Source organism: Eleutherodactylus coqui, chromosome 5 (assembly GCF_035609145.1).
Source record: "Eleutherodactylus coqui strain aEleCoq1 chromosome 5, aEleCoq1.hap1, whole genome shotgun sequence".
Lineage (NCBI taxonomy): Eukaryota > Metazoa > Chordata > Amphibia > Anura > Eleutherodactylidae > Eleutherodactylus > Eleutherodactylus coqui.
In genome coordinates, this window is record NC_089841.1 from 82,540,138 (window position 1) to 82,562,549 (window position 22,412).

General features: G+C 47.4%; 1 protein-coding gene across 2 annotated transcripts; it reads right to left on the reverse strand.

Moving 5' to 3' along the window:
• Positions 1–18,964, reverse strand: SMIM15 (small integral membrane protein 15). 2 transcript variants are annotated; one of them, XM_066602779.1, is made up of 2 exons: positions 18,877–18,964; positions 1–1,899 (listed from the first exon to the last, which is right to left on the reverse strand). In XM_066602779.1, the coding sequence occupies exon 2, from the start codon at positions 1,879–1,881 to the stop codon at positions 1,657–1,659; it is 225 nt and encodes a 74-aa protein (XP_066458876.1). In that variant the 5' UTR covers positions 1,882–1,899; positions 18,877–18,964; the 3' UTR covers positions 1–1,656. The 2 variants fall into 2 exon arrangements, with proteins under 2 accessions (XP_066458876.1, XP_066458877.1); XM_066602780.1 differs by having other exon boundaries at positions 18,855–18,964.
• Positions 18,965–22,412: the final 3,448 nt, after the last annotated feature.

Here is a 22,412-nt window from a genome sequence, read left to right on the forward strand (position 1 = left end):
CAGGTTTCATTTAGTTTATTGTAACTTGGTCAACTCAGAAGAGATGGGTAGAAACTGTAAACACACTGATAGAAGTAAATGGAGACTAGAGGTGGACGGGTTTGTCTCAGTTCTGCACACAATCTTAGGTTTCTAATTTTTTTTTTTTTCAATTTTGGTTTATTGTAAGGCTGTACAAAATTATAATCTTCACCGATTTCCCTTGTAGAAAATTATTCTATCACACTATTAGTCATTGCTGGACATGCATGTTCTCACATGATGATTACATGTATCACTCAAAGCATTAATCATCAACACAAACCTAGAAACATGGAAAGTAGGTACCCAGGCGAAAAGAAGCTCCCATGTGTTCACTCATCATACACAATCTGTCTTGGTCACGTAAGGCAATCACACAACTTATGTGCATCTTCCCCTATTCACATCAATTGCATTGAGCAGCTTAGAGGAAGTAAGTGACCGAACTCACCGGACAACCTCCCTTTATTACACACAGTCCTCTTAGAGCCTTGCTCACCCCTCCAGCGGGATCCACCCTGCAGTCAAGGCTGTTGTGACAACATCACAGAAAGTCAGTTGCGGCAGCCAATCAGATTATCGGTGCTGAGCGGTACGATGCCAGGAGTTCAGGAAGGTGATGCTGCAGCGGTCACCTGACTTCCAGTGACAGCCGCTGGATCCTAGTGGAGGGGGTAAGACTGTTTATTATTTTACTACAGGGAGGTTGTCCAGGAAGCGGACAAGCCCTTTAAAACTGCACGCGATTTGAGTAGAGAAATCCATCTGCTCTAAAGCTTGTATGGCCAAGGTCTAGGGCTGGTCTACGGTGAGGTGCACACTAGCCATGTATATGACTCGCATTGGATCTGCGTGCTATTAGCTCTACATAGACGCAGCACGTTGACATACATTAGCAAATCCTAGTTCTTGTCCGCGATATGGACAGGAATAGGACATACAATGAGTTTTCTTCATGAGGACCATCTGGTCACATGAAAAAACATTAATGTGCATTTTGTCAACACCCTATAATGGGCCATATGCTGTCCATGGAGTAGCACAGCAAATGGTCCAAAATACACTGGTGTGGCAAAGCCATGTGCACAGACCCCTCCTGGTTCAAGTTATGGATCTGCAAGGAACTACAGGAGCCACCATATGTTGAAGGATGGAATACCTGTGTGATCCCATCTGCCTTGGAAGTATAATATAAGCTCGTGATCTTGCTTCTATGTAAGAACACCTCCTGTAATATGGTGCGATGGTCCCATAAAGGTCTTTGGGCACCATGCTCACTACTATCTAATTACCGATGCCAGTATGGTGCATCAGCCCTTAGTCTGACTTTAAAAACAAATGATGAGAAAACCGGATGCCAAGAGACCCAACACAAAGAATAAAATAGTCTTTTTTTTTTATATATGCAAAATCTAGAAACCACCTCCCATGGCCGAACATAAAATCCCAGGACACCGGCAGCTGAAAGTCTCACATTGTAAAAACCGTCAGTAACATAGCATTAGTTTAGAGGAGACCGTGGAGCTGGCGACGAGCGCGCCGCCACCAATCCTCGGTTCTCTTAGACTTTGTAGCGTTGTTAGAAGTCTGTGGTTGCCGAACAGTTTCTGACACCCTGAGCCGGCGGACGGCCTCTCAGTCCTTCTTCGTCCTCTTGGCCTTTGCAATGTTTTCCTGCCGTTTCTGCTTCTTTTTCTGCTCTCGTTCTTTGGCCTCGATCATCTTTGCCAGTTTCCATGAGAGGACTGCACTCGCTAGGAAGAGCGGGGTGAGGGCTAGGATCACAGTCGTTAGGAAGCCATACGGGTCTTTGGCAGCCCATTCCACTATGTACTCGGCCCAAGCCTTGACGTCAATCATGTCTGCAGAGACGGGTCACTAGAGGAACAAACAAAGGCTCAGAATGGCAACAGCACAGCAAGTCCTGTCAAACATCACAGGCAATACATCATTTCATGTAAAGGGGTTTTCTAGTGACAGACCACCTCTACGAGGGGTGCCGGCCTATTGCCATGGGTCTTGCTCCTCACACACAAAGCAAGAAGATGCTTCTGCTTAGGAACGGGTCAGTCGGTGGCTTATTCTCCCAGTAGTTGCTGATACAGACAAGTGATATAGTATAAATGGCCGTCTATGTAATGAATGAAAGAAGCAGCTCTTTGCTAAGCTTGGGGGTAAAAGTGGGGGTGGTGGTGGTGGGGGTGGAATAAGGCTGGTGGAAAGTTATCGAGAGGAGACTACCCATTTAAGGGCTTTTTCACACTCCCATGCAAAGGATGGGACAATAGCCATCTGATCAGGTGTTTGAAGGCTGGGGCCTCCACTGATTAGAAGAACAGGGGTCCTGACGGTACCCAAATGGAGCAGCATTCGAGTGGCTCGCTACTGCTCTCTCCCCCCCCCCCCCCCCTCCTCTCTCACCCGCCCCCCACCGCATTTGCTCGGACGAGTATGCAGTTACTCGAGAAGACCAATGCTCGAGCATCTGCCTTTACCAAGTGTGCTCGCTCATCTCTACAAATTAACCCTTTCAGCAATAGAGGAATCTTAGATGGGTCTCCATAGACACTCATGCAAGTGGGATCTGTGAAGATCCGTTCAGTATTCAGTAACACGGTCCATTTTAGTATTGCAACCACGTGATCCCCCCCCCCACACACGAGAAAAACTGATGCACAAAAAACACATCGCATATGCAGGAAAATTACAAGTAAAATGGTCAGTTTTTCACTGCCCTACATCTCACTTGCCCATATAAAATACAGCCTAAGGGCTTATTCACACGAGCGTAGGTGTATTTACATTCGCATGTCCATGGGGTATATTCGCCGGAGAGGATGTTTTCTGGTGATTACGGCTAGAATTAGTTAGCGCATTCTCGCCTGTTAATACTTTCAGAACGATCTTTTTGGGCATCGTATATGTGTCGGCACACACGTCGGTCGCGTATGTTCTATTTTCAGCAGGTCGCCATTTTTACGCGCCGTATAATTGCCCATGTGAACGAATACATTGGAAACCAATGCCTCAGATGGTCGCGTATAAAAACGCATATTATATGTGCTCGTGTGAATAAGCCCCAAGGGCTCCTTCATACGTATTTGCATGATATCAATGGATTGTACACACTTTCCATTCTTGTACGCACGTACCTTGTGCATTTGCACACCCAAAGGTCCCCCTAGAAGTCTATGGGAGGAGTTTGCTACGAGATTCTATAGAAATAAATGGATTCTTGTCTTGTGCGAGTTCTGTCCATCTCGCAATCGAACAGAAATCACGCGGAAAAGTTGTCCGTGTAACTGCAGCTTTACAAGCACTAACAACATGAAGTGGTCCTTGACAGAAGTCGGAGCCCGATAAACCCGTTAGGTTTTTCCACCAGTGGTTTAAATGATACGCCGCGCCGTCTACTAACGTAATTTATCGTCTCTTCACAACGCCTGTGGGGAAGCAATCAGGTTCTGGCTTTGTGTGCATTGTTACCATAGAAATGACACAGTATGGAACAGGAGGCCCGCAGGTCTACGCAGGACAAAAGATGAAGAACGAAGAGCGAGATAGTAACAGAAGCACAATGCAGTAATAGTGCGCCACCTGACAATAGAGAAGCCCATCCAGCACTGTGCCATGGTCCTGGAGCAGCGGGGGCTTATTACTTGTTGGCTATTATTGGGAACTAACATACTCGGCGGGATGAGCTAATGACTGCACCAACCTGCAAGAGAGTAACTGCAGATGCATATACTCCGTACTGCTGACACCGAACAGGCAGCACGGACACGACTCGCCATGCCCGCCTCTCAGGACTCTTGTATGCCTCTGACCTCCCAAATAAGTGGCCAGTATTCAATAAGACCGTGCAGGAATCCTGGCCGTCTTCTATATTGGCACAGCAGCACTATCGGAGACCCGCTGTGTGCAGTATCAATTTAGAACAATTACGGCGGTCTACCGGGTCTAGGCAATCAGAACACTGTATAGTCAGGGTTGTGACTATGGAGGCATGGGCAGAAGGCTGTGGAGGTATACGTTTCTGTGAGCGGTTCGCTGGTCCAGACTGAGGTTTCCTCTGCACAGTACGCCGGCCACCCGTAGTAGGGAAGCGGTATCTCTATGCAGGAAGAGACTAACATAAATGTAGTGCAGTACTCTGAATGGTCATGGCAAAAAGATGGCAAGCCTTCACACACTGCTTGGTTTGCATCCTCTGACTTTTGCCAGTCTACACCCAAAACCATACATGGTGGGCATCACCCAATAAATACTATAAGGGTTATGTACTATGTCATCATAGTTTGTGAGGGGCACTAAAGAGACACCACTAGAGGCACTTTTTCGGTGTGTGGGGCACAAACGGCATTGGGTGAGTTAGAGGAAAGGCTTAAAGCGACACCCTGGATTAAATTCTGTTCCAGGACAAGAGGGGGCTGGGAGGTAAAGTACCTGTAGTTCTCTGCTGCATCTCCGATCTGCCAAGTCCAGGCCGCGCTTCTGGCTGCAGCAATTTTCTAACTACCAAACGAACACTCCTGATCATGTGAGCAGCGGTGACCAATCAGGAAGCACATATACTGCATTGATAATCTAAAGGCCGGCTTACAGAAGCGGATGTGTAAACGGCTGCGTGTATAAAGCCGTGTTTTACCGCTGTGTAAGCAGGCTATCGCTGCGTGGGGAAACTATTTTTCACTGCACATGACCGTGTATCTCACGCACACTGTCATGCACGGTCTGACTTGTTTCCCCCCCCCCCCCCCCTTTAAATTTCCTGCTCAGTTGCTTAGCAACAGTACATACAAACCCCACACATACACAATTACATTGCGCATGTACAGCTCATTTATATTTATTACCCAGAGGATCGTGCATGGCCATTTAAGTCTCCTCACCCGCCTCCTAGATGTCACCACACCCCTTCTAGGTGCTCTCCTTAAGGAGAGACAACGCCCCTTCCGACCAATGTCCCAGGGCTCTCATTAGCTAAGAGAGAAACCTACTGCACACTGATGAGGGGCGAACACCCCCGTAACAGCTGTCTGTGTATGGGTTCTGGCTTAGTTTCCTATTCCCAATCATAGTCTTGTTTAGAGAGTCGAACATTGATTTGAAGGAATGCAGCCATCCAATAGGGGGTGCTGCAGAGGTATTCTTCCATCTTCCTTATTTGCACCATTACAGGCCTAGAGAGAACAGGTCTCTACTGCTTGTAATACGCAGTAAAATAGAACATGCGGGGGTTCTTTTTTTAATGCGTGTATTATATGCTATAAAAAATGCTAGTGTGGGAGGGGCAATGAAGATCAGTGTACTTTCATTGGCTCCATTCACCGCGCATAATGCACGATAAAATTACATTAGCACGAGTCTGCTGTAACACTAGCAATGCACTGCAGGGATAGCAGAAAACTGGACCTGGAACAAGTGTAGCTGCAGACGTTATATACCCACTGTGGGCCGGGGACAGACTTTTGTCCCGGAAGCGGCAGGTTGTTTTAATAGTTTAAAAAGCAATTCGTTGTGGCACATGATGCCCCTCCTTATTTATCTGATAGTTGGAAGATATGTAGGATGCCCCCATAATCACATACTGGGTGGGGGGTGTAAGGATTAGGCCCTGTTCACATCTGCATTAGTATTTTCATCATTCAGTTCTCCTAGAGTACCAGACCTGACCGACTATAATGGGGCTTGCCATTCTCCAGGATGAAATAGTGCAGCATGCTGTGCCATTTCATCTGGGATTTTATGCCAATGTGTGCCGGAGCTCTAAACGGAACCTCCAGCGTAGGTGCGAACGTGTCCTTACACACACCTAAGGAAGAGGAGCATGGATGGCCTTATAACTCCTCACTCACCCCAAGGAGAGATGTTACCCCTCCCGACCTCCTTACACACAATCACAATCTGGTTTTAACCCTTTCCAATCCACTGTCTGACGTCTTCAGACATTCTGATTGAAGCCTGTGCAGCTCTGATGTCGGAAGACGTCCGGCAGGGTATTCTTACTATATATTACTGGCCGCTCTGTTGTCGGGGGCCTCTCCAGCATGTCCCATACCACAGTACTGGCTCTAGCCAGCAGACGACGCCATTGTATAATGGCAGAAAGAGAAAACCCCCTAGGAAACCCTGAATCCAAAATTGGATTGCAGCAAAGAGTTAATTCTAGTTCTAAAATCTAGGCAATACACATTTTAGATAGTTCGTGTTTTCTGACTGCTGCGTACTCCTAAACTACCATAGCAGAAAGACTGAAGTGGTTTTTTTTAATCTTCTGGATTAAGGGACCTTTCACATAGGACAGAATTAGGATTCCGGCTGATCCCCCTGCGTACGGCACTTCACTGTATTATGTATGACCATGGAGATTGGCAGGCAGTCATGCGCAGCTCAGGGTTTTTTTTGTATTTCCCGCACTGTCACTTAGCGAGGACGCGGGTACCAGCAGCCCAGTCACCATGTTAATGGTGTGTGGGCTGTGGGTTGGACAGCCTCCGCTGACATCAATGGAGGCTGTCCATGGCAAAAATGGAGCACGCTGAGATTTTTATTCCGCTTGCAGAATAGACAATTCGTGTCTACGGGTATGAATGAAAACACATGCAGAGCCCGCAATACAAATCTGCCCATGTGTGCACGGCCGTAGCCTGCATTTCTGCATCATAATGTTATCTCTGTGAGGCTTCAATTCCGTACCCATTAAAATTAGCGCATTTTTACTTTAAGACCGCAAGGTTATATTCTGCTGCAGAATTAAGGACGTCTTGCGGATTGTTGTTGATCTCGAACATACAGGAGATGTCATTTGGCAGTTAAGTCTCCGAACTGAAATACAAGAAGCTCCACAGAACGCGTTCTGGAGTTAAAGACGCAACAAAATCCGCCCCAACAAACATCTGCGCCGCGTCCTGTGGTGATTCGGTCCCGTGTGAAGGGTCCCTACGCCAGTACCAGAAGGATGGAAAGGTCTGGGCTACGTGAGAGCGGAGCAGCGAGTCTCTGCCACAATAAATGAAGAATATCTGCACAAGCCGGCTTCTATTACTGTAAACAGAGGTTTCTCCAACATAAATAGCGCTGTGCGCTCGTACAGACAACGTGATCCCACACAGCGGGGGGACAGCAGCAAAACAGCTTAACAAGAAATCAGCCCTCCTCACTACTGGAAATTACTGGTACAGCAGAGCCGCATACCAAAGCCATGCTATAGTCCGCGGCGTCCTACCGTACCAGCCCCACGCCTCAGACACACGGGGAATGGATACAATGTGTCACCGCTGCGCAACTAGAGCAATCGGCAGGAAGCAATGGGATTGCTGCAGCGCAACAATGTAACCACTACATGTACGAGCGCCCTAAGGCCTCATGTCCACTAGAAAAATACAATCTGTGTGGATTTCTGCAGCAGATTCCGAGCGGATTTGCTTTAAATGGATATGGTTTTTTTTCCCATGCGGATATCTGCACCTATTCATAGCAATGTTGCCGATCCGTTCTAAAATAGAGCATGCTGCGATTTTTCTTCCACTTGCGGAATACGCATTACGCATCTGTGAGTATGAAGGAAAAAAAAAATCAGACATGCCTGTCAATGCCTGCATTTTGCCGCAGGAAGTCCACACAGACGGCGATCGCGGATTCCACAATTAGAATCAGTTCATGGGAGACCCGTTAGAGATGGTGATAACGAGTGGTTCTACGGCACACCAGCTGAATCAGATGCCTAGGGAGTTGCAATATACGCTGAACTGCTATTTTATTAGACATGCTCATCTTTTAACGCATTTGACCTCATTGCTTGTGTCCATCCACAAGTATAAGGGCTCATGTCCACGGGCAAAATAAGAATTAAAATCCGCAGCGGATTTTAACTCTTCTCCCGCCCGCGGATCCGCACCCCATAGGGATGCATTGACCACCCACGGGTAGATAAATACCCGCGGATGGTCAATAAAAGGGATTTAAAAAAAAATGGAGCATGAAAAAATCTGGACCATGCTCCATTTTCATGCGGGTCTCCCGCGGGCTTCTATTGAAGCCTATGGAAGCCGTCCGGATCCGCGGGACACAAAAATCATATTTTACTCACACGCTCCGGTTCTTCTCTTCGGCGCCGCGCCATCTTCTCTCCGACGCGGCCGGATCATTTTGCTTCGGCCCGGCGCATGCGCGGGGCACGTCACCGACGTCATCATGCACATCCGCCGAGCCGAAGAAAGAAGATCCGGCCGCGACGAGAGAAGATGACGCCGCAGCGAAGGAAGTATCCGGAGCGTGTGAGAGGTAAGTTAATTCTGATTTATTCCTATTTTCAGCGCTCATGTCCGCGGGGCAGGAGGGACCCGCTGCAGATTCTACATGGAGAATCCGTAGCGGGCCTGATTTTCCCCGTGGACATGAGGCCTAAGAGGACCCAAGGTGTGCAAAAAATAAAAAAAGACACATTCTCCCCCACCATTACTCCACCCCCACAAGCCCACCCTACTGACATCTGACAAGAAGGGTTCATCCATTCATGCTGCTTGTGCCACATTTTGACCCTCCCATCAACATCTGGATTCATCTGACCAAGCGTCATTTTCCCCACTGCTCAGTGGTCTAATTTCTGCGCTCTTTAGTCCATTGGAGCCTCGCCCGTTTCTTTTCAAGCCATGACACTCAAACTGGTTGTTTGCCGTTATGGTCCGCCCTTGCTAAGGAACGATATGTGCATTCAGACACAATAATTGGAGCACCAGTCATATATCTGCTTGCCCTTCTACCGCCTGTCCATCAAAATGACTCCCATCATTCTCCTCTGACCCCTTTCATCAACAAGACAGGGATCGCATTTCACTGGATGTTTTTCCATGATCAGACCCTACTGTTGCATGAGGAAACCCCACAAGGGCTAATCTAGTACCGATGACCCGGCCTCGTTGAAACTCAGAGTGATGGATTTTCCCATTCGAATGTGAATTCCTGCTGAAAGTGATCCAAGGAAACCTAATCTCTTAATTTGATTCTGCAGATCCAATGACCGGACTGGGCTCTCTAATAAAGTGGCCATCCAGTGTATAGCATGTTAAATGCCCAGTCTACTGTGCAATCATGCCAGATTTGGTCTAAAGGTGGCCATACATATTAGGTAGCTATGAGCCGAACGTTCACTTGGCCACCACATTTAGCTTGGTCGAGTGTGAATATGCTCTGAACATAAAGCCGAGAGCATCACAAGATCGGTAGGTTTGGCCTATATACACACATATATACCCCCCTAAATGGTGCATGATGCCTTTAAGTGTTCCTGTTGTTTAAAGGGTGTCTCCAATGTTGCGGCGGCTCTCGACTCCCACTAATAGTTTAGCTATGTCGGCATCAGACACAGCCGGCAGATGAGGCGGTACCGCTGGGGCCCAAAAGGTTGCTGCCCTCTCAACTTAAAACCTGGACTCCGACAAGAACTAATACACTTTGTTTGCTTTTCGATAAGCGAGCCAATGAAGATTAGACGGGACTGCCAAAGACAACTCCACATTGCTTATCCTGTGAGCAAAAATAATCCGCCAATTATCCTCCTATCTCCACAGAATGCAAGAATAGGACATTTTTGTCATACAAGAAAACATTTGTGTAGTGTCCTTATTACAGCGGACTACCGCTCTTATTATGGGACTTGTTGTCGTTTAGTCACGTCGGAATAGTCTTCTCTCCAAGCAACCAGCAACGGAAAAAACAGCCCATGTTTTAGTGCGGCCGCCATGGTCACGTTCAGGAGCGTGACAATGTATCTCCCCACTATAGGGCCGGCTGCACACGGGCGAGACGCATGCAGGAGCCCACAGCGGAGTCCGGCTCTGACCGCAACCGGCGACGCCGAGTACCTGTCATCTCTTTACTGCGGATGACCGCAGACGCTCACCGTCGGTCAAGCGCAGTACAATGACGCGGGCACCAGCAGCCCATCCGCAATATCAATTGAGGATGAGCTGCAGGGCGGACAGCTTCCATTGACTTCAGTGGAAACCGTCCGTGGGGATTCCACACAAAAATAGAACATGTTGCGATTTACAATCCGCTTACGGAAATCGCTATCCGCTCATCTGAGCTGACATGCCAATGTTCTATTTTTCAATAGGTGTGGAATATCGCGGATCATCTGCGGGTGATGATCGCGGATTCCGCAATTGAAATCCCGTTGTGTGCAGCCAGCCTAACCGTTTTATGGCTTCAGATTTTAAAGGGGTTTTCCATAGAAATACTATTGATGACCTATCCACAGGATACGTTATCAAAAGTTGATCGGCTGACGGGACCTGTCCAATCAGCTGATCAGGCGCCTGCTGTCATAACACACAGGGGAACACAGCAGAAGCTGCTGCTCCGACCTCTGTGTAGTGGCTGGGGCTTGTAAGTGCAGTCATTAAAATCAATGGGAGCTGCGCCTGCACTTAAAAGCGCTGGTCTCTGCACAAAGGTCGGAGTAGCAACTTGCACCGTTCCCGTGTGTTACAGCACTTACATCAGGCATCAAATAAGCTGATCAGCAGCAGTACAGAGCGGCAGACCCTACAGGTCATCAATAGTATTTCCCTTGAAAACCCCTTTGTAATTGCATTTTGTAAGGGATCCCATTTCCTTTTTCCAACTCTACTCAGGGCATCAAAGAGCCAAAAAACGAATGCAAGTGTGAACATCGGCCAAAATAGCGCATTCTATTTGTAGGTTACTATTCATGATCAGCGGTTAGCCTAACACTCATCCATCCAACGGCTGTACAGGAGGGGGCCAGGAAGACTAGCCGGGTGCCCCCGTCATTTACATGCATGGATACTTATTTATCAGAGATGAGTAAGCCACTGCCAGGGACCTCTGGTGGTTGTGACTTACTTCATGCCAGAGCAAATGGCTTCAGGGTACGGTCCCATGATGAGGAAATCACATGTGGCTGAAACCTTGCTCACCCACGGCGGCCAATGATCAGAAGGGTTTGCCAATAAAACTGCAGAATTATCATCAGCGAGTTCTCTGACCGTTGGCCGCCATGGTGGGTGGATCGTGGATGGCAAGGACTAGACCCTGTGCACTGAAATTCACCACGCTCGCAGGTGTGTGGAGTCGGAGTTAGAGTCCCTTATTGTTGGAGTTGGTAGATCTGTACAAACTATAAATCTATTCATTTCTATAAGCCATTGTACAATTTATTCAATGCAGAATTTGTTGATGTTTTCTTTTTATAGGAACCTTTTGAAATATCCTACAAATATATGTTCTATTCATCAAAAACATTGATAATGAGGATGTGGAAACCGCAATAGAAGGAGTTATTGCCTTTAGACTAAGTGTCCTTATGCTGCTTCCTCCAGGCTGTTAGCTGAGATAAGTCTGTGCGGCACTATCTGCACATGCTCAGTAGTGAAGCTCCTCCCCCACAGAGCTGAGGAAGAAGGAGTTGGGCAGCGGGCATGAGGGCACTCATCTCAGAACTGATGGAAAGAACAGGAAGACAGTATTACAATATATTATGAAGGAGTTGGAGGTTTGGCTTACTGACTACATGCTCGATCCTCCCCCCCCCCCCATATACGTTAGACTGTGACTGGGTTCAATTTTACATTGGGCAAAGTATTTAATAGCGAGGATCAATATACTACAGCGGCGGCTTTTAGCGCTCACACCGGAGATTAATGGGTCACCAATTTTAAGCTAATCACTAAGCTTATATAGTGCAAGGTAGATGGCAGAGTCTCTTTAAAGGGGTTTTCTTAGTTATTTATTTTACATAGCTTTGGGTCAACCCCCCACCCCCACCCACATGCACAAAACTGTATAAAAACAATATACTCACTGTGGTGTCGGACCACCGCTTTGGTGCCACGGCATCCAACAGGCGATGTCAGAGGACCCGGTGACATCCTGTAAACCAGTCCCACGGGGCTTCTAGTGTAGGATCCCTGAGACAGATTTACAGGTAGTCATCGATGACATCTGTCTGGCCTCTTATTGGCTATAGTGGTATTGTGGGTAAGCAACCCATGTGACTGCTGCAGCCGATGTAAATAGAATACCGGAGTGGCAGTGGAACACGACAAAGAGAGGCATTGCAGGGTTTTTCCCCTCCCTTTTTTTTTTAAATACATTGGGTGTTACCCCACTGCCAACGATGTTTGGGGTGCTCAGAAGACCCCTTTAAAAGGTGCTGTCCAGTTGAACACTATTGACAGTCTATCCTTAGGATAGGCCATTAATAGTAGAGCAGAGAGGGTCCACTACCCAGTGTCCCCACCGATTAGCTACTCAATGGACCAGTGCACCAAGCTGACTTCTGCAGGAAGGAGACAGCTCTGTTTTCACTGCAGTGGCAAGGCTTGGCATTACAGGTAAACTTCCCTCTCACTTCAATAGGAATTTTGCCTGTAATACCAAGCCTGGACACTGTAGTGAGAACGGAGGTGTCTGCTGCCTACATTAATCAGCTCAGTGAATAAGCATACTCATGCAGTGTACTGCTGATCAGTGGGGATCCTGGGCGGATAGGCAATCAGTAGTTTACAAATAGACATCCCCTTTAGTATGTATGAGGGGCTGTAGACCTCTCATGTAAAAATGGTGTATGCTAGGTGGGGCGACTATTATAGATTTTGCATTTTAGCCTGTGCTATAAATTATATATAATTTATAACTTGATACATAATTGACTAGATAATAGATTGGGTTTATAGGTAGATTTGTCCCTGGATGTAGCATTGGCAATCTGAATGAAGCCATCCATTGTTTACCCGCATTCTTAATGCGAACTAACGAACTTTTTTATGTCTGCACAATTTTATATTTTAATATACAGACCGCTCTAATCCCATAATCCCTTTCATCATGAATTCCCATAAATCAGTCCCCTTCTATTACCAGGCCTCATTGTTAATATTAAAGCCACCATACCTGATAACGAAGCTCTTACCCCATTAATACATCTCATGATAAACCAGACTCCACAGATGAAAAGAATCTGTAAAGAAGCCTTTGAAGTGAACAGTGATGTCGGCTGGTCGAAGCTCCGACTAATCAGTGCCAACATTTACACACAGAAGACTGTTGGGCCCCATGAGCAGCCGCAAAGCTCTAAATATATACAGATGGCACTGTACCCAGACACCCCGGGTGGCACTGTACCCAGACACCCCGGGTGGCACTGTACCCGGGCATCCGGGTGGCACTGTACCCGGGCATCCGGGTGGCACTGTACCCGGGCATCCAGGGTCCGACAACTTATTTATTTATTTTTAAACCTTGCTACAATCACAAGCTCCCAAGGCTCTTATCCAAAGAAGCACCAATAACCTAAGGCTAATTTCACACGGACGAATGCGATATCGAGCAGTGAAACTCGGCCCGATATCACACTTGTAAAACGTACGATTTCCCCGTGGATGCAAGGCGGTTGTGCTTCGTAGAAGTAGCGATCCTCCAGAGGATCGGCAAGCGTTTCCCATTGTTTTTAATGTATATGACCCCATAAAAAAAAAAAAAGAGGGGTTCATATTTGTGAATCTCGCAATCCACAAATCTTGCCCGGTTTTCTCAGCCATGTGAAAGCGCCCTAAGACACTTATCAAGCGCCCTACCACCACTAAGCTGATGGGTGCAATGTACCCAGTAAGCAACACTCTGAACACCTAATTGAGGTAAAACAGCATGTAACTCCCCTTTGGTTGCCGAGTAAGCGCAGCAGGCTTGACGCCGCCATGCACACTGTGGTATATACTATGCCCTTGCAATCTAATATAAGTTTTTGTAATCACGCTGCAACTTGTAAAAGGCCCTTTCACACGCAAAGATAATCTTTCAAAATGACTGAAGATTTAGCAATCTATTTGCATACAGTGTTAATGGCCATTAACACTTTATCATCTTCATTTGCATGTAAAAAGACCTCCACATTTTGTTTGCAGAGCCCAGCCTGTGTTTAAAAACAATCCCAGCTTTGCAAACAGCTGCCAACACATTCCACTGTTCTCCTCATGGCATGGGGAAAACATCCTGCAGTCTTCAGAAAGATGTGCGAATATATTCAAATGGAATGTATTTGCCGAATTCTTTAGCGGCTGATTGCTGGATTTTATCAAACGAAAAGAGCGCGATGCCCGCGTTTACATGTAACGACTAGCGATCATTTTTGGCTGTTTGGGCAAATTTTGAGCGAAAGCATTGTGTGTAAAAGGGCCTTAAGTTGCCACAACTGCCACTGGTAGCTCACAAGAAACTAGGGACTTGCAGTTTGTGGGTCACAGCCTCTTGCGAGTTTTAACGTGGCCACATTGGCATCTATTCCATAATATTGAGCCTCGTGTGGCGCAGAGTGTAAGCTCTTGCCTACGACCTGAATGTTGCAAGTTCAATCTCCGCGTGATTCAGGTAGCCAGCTCAAGGTTGACTCAGCCTTCCGAGGTTGGTAAAATGAGAACCCACCTTGCTGGGGGGGTAATAAGTAATAATTACCTGAAAGCGCTGCGGAATAAGTTGGCGCTATACAAATAACAAGATTTATTTTATAATGGGGTTACAGGGCTACACTGATCTCTGACAACGTGACCAGTGTCATGGTCATAAGTGCCATATAGCCCTAACCTGAAGCCAGATTACGGTCAGTGAATGTGATTGGTCAAAGCTCTCACTGTACATTAGTTACAGCATCAAGCTCCATACAGTCACCCGACCTCTGAAAGCGCGATGGCCATGGGGCAGAAGCCGGGCGTACTACATGTGTTCTCTGTCCAGGCCCCAGATATAATGAAGTTTTCTTAAAAGAAAAAGCTGATCTGGCCATCTACGGTTTTTATATGGAGAACCAGCTGTAGGCGACACGGCGGCATTATTTATAATACTTCAACTCTTAGGCTACGTCCACACGGCGCATAACTGCTGGGAACTTTCTGAAGCGGATTTGCCTTTGGAAAATCCAGTGTTTTACAGTATGGTTAAGATTGCAAGAAATGTAACCTACAGCCTGCGCAAAATGTCACAGCGTAGAATTGACCCGTAGTGCAGATTTCACACCTGCAGCGCGTCGATTTACACAGCGGACGTTCACAATAGATTTCACCCCTTCAAACGGAGCGGCCAAATCTGTGGCAAATCCACACGGAACCCACATCCAAATCACAATGTAATGTGAGGGTTATGACAGGGGTCCGTGGCGAAGTCGGCAGTGCGTCGTAGCGCTCATCTGTATATGCATGCGTTGGTGACCCAAATCCTTTCATATGAAGATGCAGCAGAACCGCACGCCGCTTACTGGATGGGGCCGATGCACAGGCAGATTTTCCAGAGCATTCTTCACATTACAAATTTTAATATTCACATCACATTCCATGGAAATTAACAGGTTGGTAAAATATGCAGATTTTGGCACAGAAACCGTGCAAAAAAACCTCCATGTGCAGAAGGCTGTAAGGTACGTTTCTATGGGGCGTAAACGCTGCGGATCTGCTGCACAGAAATGTCTAACGTTTAGGCCGGGCTCATACCAGAGGGTTTAATATGTGGATTCCATGATCGGAGCCAAACAGACTTTGCATGCTAAACCGCGGACATGGAAAGGCATGCATTTCTGAATTTTCCTTGACACACACAGATGCGAATTGCGTATTCCACGAACAAGAGAAAGAAAAAAAAATTGCAGCATACTCTATTTTAGCAGCAAATCCACGTAGACGGCCTCCGCTGATGTCAGCGGAGGCCGTTCGACCCACAGCCCATATACAATGAACATTGGGACTGCCTGCGTCCTGCCGCAGGACAGTACAGTGATGTACGCAGGGTCGTCGGCCGGGCTCACTGTGGAATCAGACCCTCTCCCGTGAGCCCAGCCTTACCGTACAAACCATGTGGGTGACGTTTTCACAAATCTCATCTACAAAGTGCAGAAAGAGGGAAAAAAAACATGTGGAATCCATATAAACACTTTTACACACTAGCGTTTTTCTTGCGCATTTTTTCAGCTACCAATCCTGTTTCATACAAATTACCCTGACCTAGGGCACTAAAGGGTTAAAAGGAATTTTGTGGCATTAGCTGCAAACAAACAGTAAAAAGGCCATTTATTGGATACGAAAGTCCCACCAAACGTACGCCCACCCAACAATCGGGCCATGTAAAAAAAGGGCCAATCAGCAGCCGGCAAATGAGCGAACGCTTGTTCGCTGACTGGTCATTGATTTTCAGCAAACAATGCTTCCCGATGGGCGCCGGTGCATCCGCTCATGTGACCAGGAGGATGTGCAGCCGGCTGATGGGGACAGACTACCGCCCTATCCTTTCCACACTGCAGCCATTCGTGGCCCATGTAAAGCAAAAGCAAACTAGCGCCGAGCAGCATACTATGCGATTGGCCGATTCTTGGGCTCCCTGTGAATGCCAATGTAAAAGGACCCTCACCATTTAAAACCCATGCCACTACGGCTACCCTACCCCGTTCCTCATATTAACCCTGACTAGTAACAAGGAGTCACCAACCGTCCATAGCATCGTCACTGTGGCAGCTCGAGGCCGCCGTACTAATACAGCCTCCAAGTAGATGACCCATCCGAAGAGTGAGGCAGCCAATCACAGGGGGCATGGGACATCTTTTTAAGGAACATCGAAGGGGGCTCATTGTGGCAATTCACAGAATTGCTGTGATTCCCCGCTCGTTGACAGGGGGCTGCACTTTCCATAGCAACGCTATGGTAAACGTTCACTGCGTTCCACGCAGGCGGATTATCGCAGTGGGGGAAAGCTGTGACATTTCGCCTATGGACAGAAGCCCTAAGTTTGCTCACTTTTTGCCATGCGCTCACCACTTTTGGGGAAAGCTCATCACTGACCATAGATTTGCCTTTCTGGCACAAGAGATGCACCAAATTTAGTAAGAGGCGCATATCTCACGGCAGCACGCTACAGATTGAGGCCGGCGTATATCGCCAGTCGTTAGTAACTTTTCCTCTATAGTTCTTCTCTTAGACAGCACTTTAACTACTTCCTGACCAAGGCCACCGGGACATTTAGAGTCTTGACAGTCAGGAACTAGTTAATGGGAGATTCCAATTTTTTTTTCAAGTTTTCACCCATTCACTGGAGTAGTGAAAACTGATAGATCAGTGGGGGACCGACCACTGATCCCAAGATCATAAGTCCCATTTCTCCCATCCTGCTCGCTGCAGCCCCCACAGTGAGAAGGAGACCGAGTGGAGCGCAGGTCGCCCGGCGCGGCTCCGCTCATTTTCAACGGAACTGCCGGAGACAGCCAAGTAAAAAGCACTCAGCTACTTCTATCAGCCCCATTGAAATGAATGGCGTGGCGGCCCATCTGTACCCCCATTCAATGACGTCACTGCGGCTGGGAGAAACCACCTAGATATGAAAAGCAGGGGGTGAAACAGAACCTCTATTATCAGGATCGGTGGGGGTTCCAGCAATCAAACCCCACACTGATCTATGCTTTTTCAAAACTTGAAAATACAAATACCATCCTGCAACCGCAGCGCCCCCTGACGTGGTGTGGATGCAGCAATCATACTAGAATCAGTGCCGTTTTGTATCCCATTGCGCCTGCAGAGCATTTTTACACCCGTGTAGCGGCCTGAGCATTGGTCACCGACCCAAACTCACAGTAGGCCTGCGAGTTTTTCCTTTAATACTGTGTTTCCCCAAAAACAAGACCCTGTCTTATTAGTTTTTGCCCCAAAAGAGGCGATAGGCCTTATTTTTGGGGAAGCCTTATTTTCCTTAGCTAGCAGGCTCGGCCCAGGTCCCTCCCGTGGCTCTCCAGAACGGTTCCCTCAGTCCTTGGCTGCTTACATGAGATCATTTCCTGGTTGCAGGATTCATAAATCTCACCTCCACAAAGCGATGGCTGCGATTGGTTTATTGAGCTCTGCATTGATTGGTTCTTCGAGCGCTGCTCAGCCAATCACAGCCATTTTTTTTCGTGGAGGCGGGATTTATGAATTGGCGGCTGTGATTGCTTTTTCAAGTGTCGATGCTCAGCCAATCAATGCAGCGCTCAAAGAGCCAATCACAGCCTTCACTTTCTGGAGGTGGAATTTATGAATCCTGTAACCAGGAAGTAATGTACGAGCGGCCGCGGACTGCGGGAACCGCGTCGGAGCCCCGGAGAGCAGCAGGAGGGACCGGGACCGAGCCAGATAGGTTCTTTTAATGTAATGTAACTAGGGCTTATTTTCAGAGAAACACAGAACTTGGGCTTCTTGTCCAATTTTTTTTTTTTTTTAAAGCGCCTAAGTGAATATAACCATTTAAAATACTGGGTTTGGGGTTTATTAACAATTATATTCACATCAGCGATTTTGTTTTTCAATTGGACAAACAGCCCGAGTATTAAAAAAAATGATTAAAAAACAGTTAGCAGAAGGTCCTATATTGGGACTTTGGGGGGGGGGGGGGGGGGGGGAATCACATATTCAAGTCTTTTGGTGCATTTAAATTAAAAAAAATAAATAAATAAAAAAAAGGCCAGACTGCAATAATTTGATGTGATTGTTTAGACTGTAACCATGGTGACCATAAAAAATAATGAAAAACAGAAAGATCCTGCACATTTATGTTTTGTGGTTTTTTTTAACATGAATAAAATTCTAATGCAAAAAGGATGAAAAAAACCCCAAAATTATAACAACCCATAAAAAAACTTCCGGTGGAAATCCCACAAATGCTAGGCCTGTTTGGCACGGGCAGAGTAACTACACCCCTCGGCTGCCGGTGTGGCAGAGCCTGGGGCTTATATACAGTCCTGGGTATGGCGCCACCCTGTCAATGCCCAGTGACCACCATCACTACAGCCGTCAGGTACGTACCAGGCCGCGCATGGACACTTACACACAGCCGGGAGGAAGCAGGAACTCATACAGCACCAGGACCTCTTCCTTGTCAGCGACACTCCTGCGGCCACAAGCACTTCCTGGAGTCATCATATAACAAACGCTCCGATTGGACGCAGCACACGGCCGCTAGTTGGGTAGAATGTAAGCTGCGCTGTGATTGGTCAGCGCGAGTCACGGCCGGGCAGGGTTCATTGAATAAAAGTCTCTTCTATTGTGAGGCCCCTGACGTCACGAGGTCCCGGCGCGTGCAGGGAGCGTCTGCCAAGAGCTGCTGCCCTTCTGGAACGTACAGAAAGACTAGCGACAGGGAAGGGTGTTGTTAACCCCTTGTGGACCTGAACTGCATTTTTTTTTCTTTAGTCTTAGGGGCACAGATGTGTTGCAAAAAGTATTCAATAAACGTTGTTGTAAAGAATATATATATTTGTTTGTGGGCTTTTGTAATGGCGTTTTTTGCCAACCATCCTGAATTGGATTCTTTTGCAAATACTATCAATTTGTTGGAAAGACTGCGTGAAGCGTTGTTATTCCTGGCGAACTTTAGTGGGACCTAAACAGATCATTCTAAGCTTACACTAGCCTATCCGAAGTATTTGGGCACCTGAGAAGAACCATAATTAAGGCGACCAGATTTTCCCAGGGACAAAGGGGTGTGGTCAGGGGCGGAGCTTATCACTACATATGATTTTACCTCCATCGTTATTAAAAGTACAGGGCCGCTTCAAAAAAGCCAGGGAGCAAATTACACAGCATGTCTGCATCCGAGAAAACTGTCAAACTCTGTACCATTGGTGCGGAATTTGCCTGGAAATCAGCCACATACCCAAATTGGGATGTCTGGTTACCTTAAGTGTAATGGACGGTGCAGCATCCGAGGAGTGGGTCTCGGCCTAGGAGATGGCGGGGATTGGTGTCGGGCCTTGTCACGGTGGCACTACCGTCCCCCACCCAGAGGATAACCAGAGAACAAGTCCTAGGAGCCGAGGGCAGGCTATTTAATGGGCATTGTAACTTACTTGGGCTTGTGGTTGTCACGGGTGACGCCACCGTTCCTTTCTCTGCAGTGAAGCTGTAGATGTAATAAAGTCCACACACTCGAGGAATAGTGAAAACACCCCATTGCCGGGTACGGTCGACAATGGGAACTTTGCTTGAAGTGACTTGCATGAAGAACAGTGGATGAAAACAGTTGCAGATAAACACAGCGGTGCGGCAGCATAAAATGATGAGGACAGGGAGGCACAGGATGATAGCGGCCCACAGTCCAAGTTATCTGTGCAGCACCGCTCCTAGAAAAGAAGAACTCTCTACCAGTCACTCACATGACTTTCCGCACGGGAAACTCCACACTTCATACACACGTCTGGATAGGGGTCCTAGGAAAAGCATCTAGGCCACCTCTCGTTCTCCTCCATCTTCACCACATGCAGGTTAAAGACTACTCCGTACAGCTCCAAAAAGCCAAACTCCAAATGCTAGCAGACTCAGGCAGAACAGGAACCAACACTCTCTCTCGTTTTCCTTTTTCTCTTTTTCCCTCCTCATGCACCTTGCAGACACATTTATAGGACAAGGTCACATGACTTACAAAAGTTACATTTCCAGTCATAACCCAGACAGTAACCCATTCAGTGCTGCAGCTAGGCAATACACTTCATATTCACACAACATAAAACAGACTAACAATACACATAAGCACAAGACTACATAGATCACTAGGAACCTTCCAGAAATCTCCATGCATAAACTTCTGTATACTACAGACGGCTTGCGTGCAGCGGTATAAGGGTGCATCCACACGGGCGAGAAAATCGTGCGATTTTTGAACGATGCGAGAGTGAGTAAAAAAAAAAGGAATTATGAAACCAATGATTTTCAATGGTTTCATTCCCATTTTCACTAATGCGATGTGGCGTTTAAAAAAATCGTAGCATGTCCTATCTTTCTGCGTTTTGCAATCTTTTATGTGATTGTTCCCAGAAAGAGAAACCACGTAATCTTGTAGATATAAGAAGTGCGAGCTTCTGAACCAACGCAGGGTTCTTCTTCAGGCTTAAATGGAATAGATCTGAAGAGGCATGGATATTTCTACACACTTATAACATACATACTTATGACAAGGCACAGATATGGATGTGATTGGTTCGCACTTAAAGGAATACCGCAACAGAAACACATATTTTTGGCTAGGCACTGATAACGAAGTGAAAGTTTTATGTTCCCTGAATTACTGTTGCCATTTTTAATCTCCCATGTTTCCCTATGGAGCCTCCTTTTTATCTCATCGTAACACACAAACTTGCGGGTTTCGTGCAATTTGATGCGTTTTTAATATTAGAAACTCCTATTGTCTGTAGCGACAAAATCACAAGCGGCAGCGATGTTTTTGCAAGAAAAAGCATCGCTTACGCTCAGACATCTCATGAGCAAAGTTGCAATTTTTTGGCGGCGATATTGCAATCCCCAGTGTGAAGGAGCCCTAAGGCTTCATGTCCACGGGGAAAATCAGGCCCGCCGCGGATTCTGCACGAAGAATCCGTAGCGGGTCCCTCCTGCCCCGCGGACATGAGGCTCAAAAATCTGAATAAACTTACCTCTCCGGATGCTGCGGATCTTCCTTCCTTCGCGGCCGGATCTTTTTTCTTCGGCCCGGCGGATGTGCTCGGCACGCCGGCAGCGTGCCGCGCGCATGCGCCAGCTTGCTGCGCACATCCGCCAGGCCGAAGAAAGAAGATCCAGCCGCGAAGGAAGGAAAACCTGCAGCGTCCAGGACAGGTGAGTTTAAGGCCTCATGTCCACAAGCAAATTAAGAATTGAAATCCGGAGCGTTTTTCCCGCCCGCTGATCCGCGCCCCATAGCAATGCATTGGCCACCCGCGGGTAGATAAATACCCGCGAATGGTCAATAAAAGTGAATTTAAAAATTTCTGGAGCATGAAAAAAAATGGACATGCTCCATTTAGGTGCGGGTCACGCGTGCGGGGGCTCATAGAGCACATAGCTCAATTGATCTCCCGCATGAAAAATATAAGACAATTACAGTGCATCCGCAGCCCAAATCCGCAGCGGATCTGATTTTCCCCGAGAACATGAGGCCTTAGGCTTCCTTCCCACGGACGGATTTCCGCCGCGTAATACGCGGCAAAAATCTGCTGCGTTGCCGCAGCTATTAGGCAGATAGCGTGAAATCGAAGATAGCGTGAAATCGCCTCTCCGCCCACCGCCGCCGCTGTGGGTGTGTCTTGTGACGTGGCCGGCGTGTCACGCTGAAGCATCATGCGGGACCTAGGACGCCGGATCCGCTGGTAAGTATGGGGTCTCTGGGGGGCGCCGTGACGGTCTTTGCCGCGTGCAGCCTAATTCTGGTGCGGGTGTTCCGCGGATCCGGACGGCTTTTATAGGCTTTAATAGAAGCAGGACACCCACACGAAAATGAGCATGTCCATTTTTTTTCCCGCACGCGGATCCGCGCCTGAAGGGAAAAACAACATCCGCAGGTATTTAACTACCTGCGGGTGTCCAATGCATCCC

Coding starts and splice junctions, on each gene's coding strand:
- SMIM15 (XM_066602779.1), bottom strand. CDS start 1,881: ATGATTGACGTCAAGGCTTGGGCCGAGTACATAGTGGAATGGGCTGCC.